Source organism: Echinococcus granulosus, assembly GCF_000524195.1.
Source record: "Echinococcus granulosus chromosome Unknown EG_S00047, whole genome shotgun sequence".
NCBI lineage: Eukaryota > Metazoa > Platyhelminthes > Cestoda > Cyclophyllidea > Taeniidae > Echinococcus > Echinococcus granulosus.
In genome coordinates this window covers 62,088-72,704 of record NW_020170427.1, presented here as the reverse complement: position 1 = coordinate 72,704, position 10,617 = coordinate 62,088, and the positions used below count along the sequence as shown (strand labels likewise).

The window sequence follows — 10,617 nt, the reverse complement described above, 5'->3', positions numbered from 1 at the left end:
CTGCGTGATTTGTACTTCATTGGTCGCTCGTCCTCCAATTTATGTTTTCCACGCGTGCGGGGAGAAGGCTCAGGCATCTGTCCTGATGGCGAAGTCGAGTCTCTGTGTTTTCTCTTCTTTTTCACCTCACTGAATTCTGAGCTTACGGTCTCATCGGAATGGCTGCCTTGTCGGTGTTTTCGGTGCTTAGAGCGTTTACTCACAACCGGGTCGTGTGGACGGATGGGAAGATCTTCAAATGCAGGGGGTGGTGGAGGTACAGGTGACTTTGAATGTTTACCTTTCCGCTGTGTGGAGTGTTTGGTAGTGGATGGGGGAGCCGGAGGAGGAGCAAGGGGAGACTTCAACTTTTTGGATTGGGGAGTGGAAGTACCCGAGGTTTGGTACTGCGGCATTTCGGGACACACTGCAAGGCACGAGAGAAGCTGCCGATGAAGCTGGAGCACGCTATCGATGTAGACGATGAGAGGCGTCATGTTGGTGGAAGGAGCGGGAGCAACGAAGATGGGAAGTTGCTGGTGTGACTGCTGCTGCCTGGTGCCTTCACAACCAAAGACAGCAAATCTGTCCGTAGGAAGGATGAGTTCAGACTCCTGCCGGGATCGCATCGATTCACCGGCCAATGAAGTAATTTGAAAGACTTTGACTAAACGCTCCAGTGTTGATCTGGGCACTGCACACATATCTGATTCTAACAGTCAAAGACAGTAATGGCGGCCAATGAAAAATATGTCGATACGAGCCTTCAACGAATCAGCTAATCACACCGAAATTACAAGATATAAAATTGCAGCGAATATGGGGATGTTAGCTGCACCAAAAAAATGCCGAACAAATTTCAAAGCTGCATAACCATAATGCCATTTTTACTTTTCTACTTTAGTAATTAATAACAACATTAGACCCAAATCACAAATTCAATTACATGATGACTATGACATTCGCGCACCTTTAGAGAAACTTAAAAATTTTCAATCTACAGGTAGGCAGAAGGTGCACGCAGTATAAGAAATTGTCTATTTCAAAAATATATGTAAATGTTGGCTCTAGGCTATCATAGTTCACTTTAGACACACAAAGAAGAAAGGGATCAACACGTCCTTAGGCCTGATGCACAGAACACAGATTTGCATAGGCTTTAGAGGAAAAGCCAACTCACTAGATTCGTTAAATCCATCAGGCTTTGGCTGGATACGAGGTCGACCATCTGTTGAACCATTACGCGAAGGTGTAGATGAAGGAGAGGCGCATACAGTCAAGAGATCCTCTTCTGCGTTGAGCAATTTCAAATGCTTCAAAAATGGGTCCTCGGTGATCTGTAAAAGGCGAGAACAACATTGAAAATTACCGTACATCATCGTAAGTGGTTTATGTCGCGAAAACTGGCCATGACCTGAAGGCTCGATGGCTAATAAGGGGGGGGGGGAGGGTTCAGACGTAAGATTAAGCCAATTAAGCGTCTGAGACAACTGTATCTGATCGACTCCTCTTGTTTTATTTACACCGCCCATGCATGCACACTGGAGACATGTGAGAAGGAAAACTACCAAGATTAAGTCTGGCACCTGCCTCAATAGTACCCAAGCAATGTCTATAAAGGAGAGCTGAATAGGTAAAAACGACCAACAGAACTCAGAACATGGCGGTTGTTCACACGAAGTTATGGCAACTGGTTCTAACCCGTATGCAGTGTTGTAAACTCCAAATGATAATTCGAACAGTCTTAATTGATTCAAGCAAGGAAAGTCTAAGGTTAACCAGATCAATAGATGCGTTCTTCAAAGGGAAAGGAATAAATTGAGGTACCCACGTGCACTCGTGGTAGGAAGAGGACAGTGTTGCAACTGCATTTGCCACCACCAAGCACATGTACGCGCGAAAACCAGCACATACACACCTGGTTCTGCAAAAGCATTACTGCAACAAATTCCATACGCAAACGTGCGTGAATAGGGAGGACAAGTAGTAGGCGATACAGCGGCAATGACAGCAGCCAGAAGGCACCACCTTCAACGCCAGGTTACATACACTCGTGCGGTCACATGCGTAATGTCACAGCAAAATCGGTGGTGATATACGTGCGCGCTTACAAAATGTGCCACCGCATGCGCCAATCAAGGCGGATTACACACGTGTCTTTATACATGGTTTCACGATTTCTTCAGGTTCAAATTTTCATGATAACAAAGCAGTGTGTCAATGGTAGACACGTGGCTAAATCAGTGGCTGGCGCTCACCCTTTTGCGCAGTTCTTGTTCCTTGTCCGCGATAAGCTGATGGAACTTTTCACTGACAACGGCTCTCACTCGCGCGAGAGCCGAGTACCAGAGGTCAGACCAGCGTTTGGCATCACCGCCAAGGTCTGCGACGCCGGTGATAGGCAAATCAACACCACCACTACGCTGGGTAGCAACCCAAGCACGGCGAAGGAGCTTAGATTCCGCCCGTCGCATCCGAGAGGCTGTCTTGGCCAGACTTTCCAGGGCCTGCTCATAGCGACGCTTCGCGTCCAGCATCGAGGTAGCCATGAGTGCCGCGACAAGGAGGTGGCGAGTGGAGGCCAAAATTTTCTCAGGATAAGAGGTGAAGTCAGTCTGGCTAAAGAGGCTGTGAATAAGACGCTGTGTGTCCGGCGCGCAGGAACAAACGAAGGGTCGCATGGAGCTGCCAGAGGAAGAGGATGAAGAAGAGGTGGCTGCCACAAACTTTACCAACTTGCTCCAGCAGGTTGCGGCTTCGGTGTCCAAATTGCTTGCTTGAGTCAACTGCTCTTCTTCTGTACTATCCTCAAAACTAGAAAAAAACCTTTTCAAGATGTAAAAAACTAAAAAGGGATGGCCGTTTGAAATATGAGGTTTGATTCTCTAATAAATTATCAGTATAACTGGTGTTGAAATACAAATTACACCGTCAGAAACGAATGTCGTTTACCGCTTTATAATGAGGAAAGTTCCATGAACGGAACTCATTTCTATTAAAATCTTAAAATCTGGACTAAGTTCGTGTGATAGGAGCGAGCAATAAATAAATACCAAAATTTGATACAAAAGTGAACAAGATAATGACTAAACCCATCACTAGTTAAAAAAATACGAACCACACTATGCCCTTGTACATAGACGTTATCGAGTTGACTTTAAAACAGTAAAAAATGGTGCTTTAAACCGATTTGTAGTCAAATACCCCATCAAGAGAGGATAAAGAATATCCAATACAACGAGAGCAAACGAACCTTCGAGTTGTACGCTCCATCACGGCATCGTTACTACCAAGCACTTTCTTGAGACAGTAGTCGGCAGAATAGTCATCCGAGAAACCGTTTTCCATTGCACCGGGACGAAGCGGTTCAGTGTTAATAGAAACCGATATCCGTCTCGATGTTAATTGAGATGGGCTTGTGTTGGTGAAGGCGGAAGCCTGTGTTCGAGGAGATGTTTGCGCGGCAGAATTCACCAGCCTTTTTGATTCATATTGAGTGGCAAAAACTGTGGTTCGCTTAGGCGTTACTCCTGTACCTATTTCGACAAATCGAGGAGTTGGGTTAGGAGTGGCAGGGGCCAACAAAACACCAGTTAGCCTTCGTGTCGTCACACTGTGCGAATCCGAATTGGTCATTCGAAGACTTCTTAGCAGGAAACGTAGAGAAGCCAACTTATCCAAACACGAAGAGGAGCTCTTGGAAGAGACCGGAAGGATAGAGAGAAGACGTGATCGCAATTCAACTGTTCCGACGGATGATAAAATCCACGAGGAATTGTGTGCAAATTTGAGTTCCTCAATGGCTTCATCCTTTCGTGGGTTGGATGGTTGCTCTCTAGCAAGAGAAACCAAGGGTACAGAGGTCTCTAAATCCTTTGAGAGGAGCAGCCGTTTTGGAGGCGACGGTAGTGTTTCATCAACGGATTGTCCTAAGCTAATGTAAGTTTCGGACAATGGAGACACTATTTTAAGAGAGAATGGCTTTGGCAAGCTAGATATTCGTTTGTCGTAACTGAGGCACAATGAAGTGTCACGTGCATCACCTTCCTCGGATGATTCTTTACAATCACCGCGAAGATTACTCGGTAAATGTTGAAGCGGTTTGCAAAATGCCTCTGCATCCGCTAAAACTCGTCGCACAAACAGTTCGGATGATCCCACTTGTTTTTCTACCGACGGAACATTCTCCTGGTTGCTCAAGCGCTGGACAGGTAAAGATGTCAGAACACTAATAGCGTCCGCTGAGTATTGATTATGACTAGAACCAGCATTGCCTTCAGTTATACGAACAGCTAGCGGTGAATAGACGCTCGGCTTCTGGAGATTTTCTGGTCGAACGCCGGATTCGAGGGTACCTTTCCGAGGCTTCAATTTATCCAAACCATTCGCATTAAGATTGCGGGTATTTTGTCTACAAGGAAATTAGCGATGCACGTAAATTATGCCAAAACAACCCAAAATATTAAAGATCAAGATCGACCAAACATTTGCGAGCATCCAAATCTAGAAAATATAACAACGCAATGCATGAAATTGAGTGCACACCAAGGGAAAAGGTATATTTTGCAACTAAAAAGCATTAAATAACTACCAGTGATAATTTACCTCAAAGAACTCGGCGAAGCTGATACCTTCAATGCTATATTTCCAGAGGGGAGAGGCGATATAAGTTGTGGCAAGTTGAGAAGCCTCTCTTCCACGTAGCTGGATGAATTATGAGCAATGACATTCCGCTTCGATGTAGTAGGCCTCGACTTCTCCCGAGGTGATGACCGTTTGTCGTCAGCATTGTTTTCTTCATCACTGTCCGAAAGTTGAAGGGTTTCAATGAGCCTAAAGTGAAGCGGATGAGATTTGACATCAAGACCCAAGAATACTTGCGGAAGGAAATTAAAAAGCTACCAAGTTGTTTAAAAAGCACAATTCAACTATCAGTTTACTCTTTTTGCTGAGCTGGTGTAATTTTATCCTCACGCAACCGAGCTTCACTAGACAAATCGTTGGGTAGACGAGTATCCACGGCGTTAGATCCACTCTCGGACGATGGAGCAGTTGCATTGTCTCGACTAAATTTACAATAGAAAATGACACCGGACCTACTCATAGCAACCCAACGCCTTGTACCGTATGGACCAGTCAGTTTCCGAGGAGTTCTTGGAACACGTAGTGAAAATTGGGTCACGAAACTCTAGAAGTCAATAGTAGTATTAAATATGGTTACCATTCACTGAGTGTTTTGGCCACACCCTACACTTCAAGTCAGCACCCCCACGAGGCGTGCTACCGCCGAGTGCAGCGAGAAAATCTGACACAGTCATGCCCATCCTTTGTCTTATAAGTTTAGAGTCAAGATCATCTGAAGAAGACTAAACAAATCCACGACCAAAATCAATCGCACCTCCTCAAGCCATAATTTGGGCTTTTGCCTAGGCACAGACATTGATCAATGAACGTCACCCGATATATGCAGACGAGGTTACAAAGATTGGCATCAAGTTTATCCAGTGCTAGCAATCTTTTTATGTTTAGAAATCCTTGAATAAAAAAGTGTCAGAAACTAAGTACAAAATACGTTATAATCAACATTCACATTACAAAATGCAAAAGCTTTTGGAATTACCCTCTTGTTTTTTTCAGATATGAGATATAACAACTCGGAATGCAGCTGACACGGAGTGATACTCGGGTGGCTAACTTTAAAAATACTAGGTTTTATATTCAAAAAATTCTCATTGAAATTAAAAGACATAAAAATGTATCACTCCTTTAACGCGGAAAATTCCAACGATACTAAATCATCTGTCAGATATTTGCCCGAGGATAGCACACTTTGTGAACACAGCAGTTGTAAAACATTAATTGAAAAACAAAACTAGATTAAGATAGGATTGGATATTCAATCATTCCAAACTAATAACCAAGATAGAGACCAATAGCAAAAGATTACTTTCCTGGTAAAGGCATAAAGGCGAACCAGTCAATGGATCACATGCGGCCATGATTTCATTTATGAAAATATTACATTGAAGTAATTCGCACTAATTCTATTCGACGTAATATCTTGCAAATCTTGTGATTATTGTGACTGAAAATAAAAGACTGTTTGTTACAGTTTATGATGCGCTTATCGATGCCTTTTCAGTAGTAGATTATCAACATAATGTTTTGGTGCAGCTACTTTAAGTCAACGGAGGTCGTATTGCGTGTCTTACTGAGCACCAAATTCGGTGGTGTGGTCCTCCACCGTGGGGCGTTATTGAGTTTTTTCGTCAATAAAGTCATCGTGCTTTCATTTGATTCTCATCCATTCGCGAATATTTAGATAGCTCCTTTCCGTAGTCATATGCTGTGGTGCGCTAGCTGTCTGTTTAACTCTTTTTTTTGCTAACGGGTTAATTACGAGGTCCGTCATTGTGCCTCTACTGAGTGGCCTGGCCTGCGAGTCGCACCCGTGGAACCCAAGACCTTCGGTGCGTCGACAGTACGTATTCTGCCTGAGTGTCATGCCTTCTTTCGTCTTCAGGGAAGTCTTGGCGCGCTGCATTGGTGGCACTGCCTTAACGCCTCTCATGATTGCTACCACTAAGTGATAACCCTTAGTGGGGCGGAAGAAATTCATATTGCTGCGGATGGGAGAATCTGCGAATACTCCTACCTGAGGGGCTAGAATGTCTACCTTTAGTCAATCACCAGGTTCTGCGTTCTGCAGGTTTGCTATTAACAACTGTGGCGGCACCGGCCGTGATTCTGAACTATCTTGAAAAGTTTGTTACTGAGCTTTCAACGGGACCTCTACGAAGATGTCAATTAAGTGAGCACACGACACCTCCTCCATCTCTCTACTAGCTGGATAGAAGTCTGATGGATATGGCTGGGCAGCACTGAAATGTGGACAAAGTGACAAGGAATTATCATAAACTCCGTCCCCATCACAAGACTCTGCTTTTGGGCCAGTGTTCTTACGACTGGCGACGGGTACGCATGATAGCCAGCGCAATTCCCCTTCTCCCCAAAGCATTTCTTAAACAGGTCGGAACTCTAGATCCAGTTGAAGTGCCAGGAGGGGTCAGTGTTATTGCGGTAGAGTATCACCTTAGTTGCATGGGAATTCGATGACACTCGCGGTTGGACCGTGGATTTTTCTTGCAGCAATGCTTACGTTGTGGTGCCTTATGCGGGAAGTTGACCAAGTGGAACTTTGGAGATGATGCTTAAAAGATGCGAGGGTTTGTGTACTACGTTAATTTTTTGTCTAACTCCCGGTTTTGGTAACAAGTCAATTTGGGGCTTTGCCATTGTTCCTCTGCCGGGTGTCCTGGCCTCCGGGCCATGCCTGTTACCTCAAGCCCTACTGTACATCAGCAATACATCCCTTGGCCTAGAATTATGACTTCTTATGTCTTCAAGGAGGTCTTGGGCTACCCCATATTTTCTTACCACCAAGTGAAATTATTCATACATATACCTCTTCGACTGCACAGTACATCTCGTAACGATGCAATTTGTAGACGATTGTTGCATTAACTTTACCTCGTTACTCCACTCTGTAGTTTGGAGGCAAAATGGATGCGGAGGGCGGAAATCAGGGGATTGTGTCTGCCTTCGATTATGACGCACCCGTGGCATTGACATTCAAGGCTCAGGCGGTGCAGAGGGCAAAATCCGAAAAAGAAGCTAATGCTTTTATTCAGATCACAAAAGAGAAGACCAGAGCAAAGCGAAGGGCCAGACAGAAAGCAGAAAATCCAGGACGGCATCCCACACCTGCTTGCAACATGGAAGAAACGACTGAGCTTCGACAGGCTGAAGAAAATCGTGACAAGTGTGGTGACGCAAAGCTTGAAGCTGACAACCCACTGCCTGAGTTGGCGTTGAGCAAACCTAAGACTAGGAGGTGCCGCGTTACCAAGACCGCTGACAACGAAGATGAGTTTAGACTGGCGGATACATTTGATTTTCGGAAGTACCTTCCCAAAAACCTCCTAAAAGAAGATGCTGAGGACATAAGCTACTTGGATGAAAATGATGTCGATTTGGATTTTGAAGAAGAGGAATTGGGAAATGCTATATTGGAAGGCGGGTTCGGTAAAGGTAAGGCTCTTTAATCCAATATTGTGGTTGACTTGCTTGGTCTTAGAACTAATAGCCTACGATTTATGAATTCGCATTTTTATTAACCGAAAAAGTTCCCCATGTTTAAAATTTTAACAGTGTGATTAGTTGTTGAGTTTATTTTAAAAGGTTCTTCTTCTTGATCGGGTAACACTGCTTTTTTGGTTTCAAACATCGGAAAATTTAATAGCTTTTTAATTCAAAGTTAAGTAAAGTATCGCACCGCGTTTCATAGGTGTGTGCTTGCATTTCAGACCCAGAGGAAAGTTGCTCCGACAGTGACAAGCAAGGTAAGAAAATGGCTTTTAAGAAGAAGCAGGATATCGGCTCATCTGAAGCACCAGGGGTTACAAATTCCGACTGTAACAAGAAGCGACGTCGACGTGGTGGCCGACGCTATCACAAGAAGTGCTCCACTGCACCACGTGTCATCATTCTCAGTGGACAGGACACTGCGAATGCTATCCGCCGACGTGCCGATGACTTCGTTAATCAGCGTCTCTTTGGCATAACGACAAGCGTGGGCAAACCACCTAGGGCTCCAAGGCGTATGACTCCGCAGGAAATGTCCCAAATGGCCGCCAAGGTGAAGGCACGGAGACTCGCCCTCCGGGGTCTTTAAAGTGACATACATGTACATACATGACTGCTTTTCCCTGATGGCTAGTAACTTGCACGGGATATGCAGACCAGGAATTAAAAAGCAGCGGCTATTCCTAGCATTGCGTAGGGAAATAAATAGCGGCAGGAGTCGCGCCCACACCTACATCTATGTGGGATGACTCACCTCGGGTGATCGTGCGCGACCCTGACCCTTAAAAGCAGTCGGGCTTGTCAAACCTACTTTGAAGCAGACGGCAGGCGCACGATGGCGTGTGGACACGCCCCCACCCTTATGCATAAACGCTTGAAGTAACTCCAACTCATGCCCCGGATCCTTTTTCTAGCACACACTTAAACGCGCGACCCGTCCGCTTACGCGGCCTCACACCAACTAGCGCCGATACAGGAATAGACAAGTATTCAAAGTCCAAATGACCATCCAATCTAATTCAGTGCGGAGGGTAGAATTGCTATTGCGGCAAAGTGAACGTATGATAAGAAAGGATTGGCACAGTGGAATTATCCCTTGTTGATATTCAAGTGAGTTACCAAAGTATTACGATACGTAGGGAAGGTAAGGTAACTTAACGAAATTCACACAATAAGCAAATCAAGGCAGGTGGAAAGCCCGTACGAAAGTAAGCGTTGCTAATATTGCTTCAGTTTTATCTCGGCCCTGAGCCAGTCTTCAGTAAAGTCATCGACATCTTGCAGTTCATATACCTATGAAAGAGGGCAAAGGGTCGGGTTAGTGTTGAACTGTGCGTGAACACGCAAGCTGAGCAGTAGCTAACGGCTAAAATATGGGGGACGTAATCCTTCTGTGGTGGCTTGTAGGTGCGCAGTACGTGATGCGCGTCACAGATTGGAGGTTCAGTGCTAACCACACTTCAGTCCTCTTTGCGACGGGCTACTGTCCTGCTAATAGTTGCAAAATCAGCAACCTCTCAAGGTAGCCGAAACGGTAAACTCGAGTTTTAAAACGTTAAAGAAACAAGGCGGTCACTTGAATTGGAATGGACTGACAACAATTAAGAAATACCGATGCGGCGCAACCCACCCTGGTAACCTGGCTTGCGTCAGCGAAGTGGCGGAGAGATCCGGCATAGAGCATCTTGAGGTTAGATGAACTGCCTGAAAAAGAAAGCGTTAATCAGTCTTTAGCCATCAGAATACGAGAAAAACGTCTATAGCTTTGTCAATGAGTTCTACCCGCAGACGCAATTTGAAAAGCATTATTAAGGAGCAGGATAGGGTTTATTAATTTCTAACAAAATTTGAGGACGAAGATATAGCTTTGTTATCTATTCACCACTATCAATACATTTCAAAGCAAACAGAAATTTCATCAACCAGAGCAAAAGTGACCCACGTCCATGTGACACAGTCCTCCCACATTTTATGAGTTGGCGTCCAAAATTTTCATTGATCAGAAACTTGAGTTTGGACAAACTCAGAAGGTGGAGATAGGAGCGTTAAAGTTAACGCACATTCGAAACTCAACGATAAATACCAGTTATTACCTTATTTTCCAACGTAAATTCACCTGATCTGAGGCAGCACCAAATTCAGGAAATAAACCCAAAAAAGAACCAAGATATGAGCAAGGTTGCCATGGGCATACCTCTTGGACTTGAGAAAATAAGGCAGTACGGATAAGATACGCGGCCGTCATCATGATGAAATTCATAGCTGACCAAGATGTATCGCGGCTCACTTTGGCACAGTTCATTAGGCAGATCATCAAAACTGAGATCCTAGGAAAAAATGACAGAAGTTCAGACATTACATCTATTTCCTGTTCGATTTCGACTGCCCTCGATGTTACGTTAATTTTGTCTATCGGAAAGTATCAACTAGAATGGCGAATTACTTATGATTGCACACGACCCCTTGGTTTTTCTAAATTTGAACGATCGGTAC

General features: G+C 44.6%; 2 protein-coding genes across 2 annotated transcripts; one reads left to right on the top strand and one right to left on the bottom strand. All coding sequences in view use genetic code 11, as the record gives it.

The window, feature by feature from the left end:
* Positions 1-16: 16 nt before the first annotated feature.
* On the bottom strand, positions 17-6,550 carry EGR_05854 (hypothetical protein; the record flags this gene model as incomplete). The annotated part of the gene is made up of 11 exons (XM_024495103.1): positions 17-82; positions 147-691; positions 1,160-1,316; positions 2,238-2,793; positions 3,233-3,941; positions 4,023-4,390; positions 4,585-4,812; positions 4,920-5,045; positions 5,080-5,167; positions 5,246-5,345; positions 6,380-6,550. 11 exons carry the CDS (start codon positions 6,548-6,550, stop codon positions 17-19), a joined length of 3,114 nt encoding a protein of 1,037 aa, XP_024350449.1.
* A 991-nt stretch (positions 6,551-7,541) lies between these two features.
* EGR_05853 (hypothetical protein) lies at positions 7,542-8,713 on the top strand (the record flags this gene model as incomplete). The annotated part of the gene is made up of 2 exons (XM_024495102.1): positions 7,542-8,070; positions 8,346-8,713. The coding sequence occupies 2 exons, from the start codon at positions 7,542-7,544 to the stop codon at positions 8,711-8,713; spliced, it is 897 nt and encodes a 298-aa protein (XP_024350448.1).
* Positions 8,714-10,617: the final 1,904 nt, after the last annotated feature.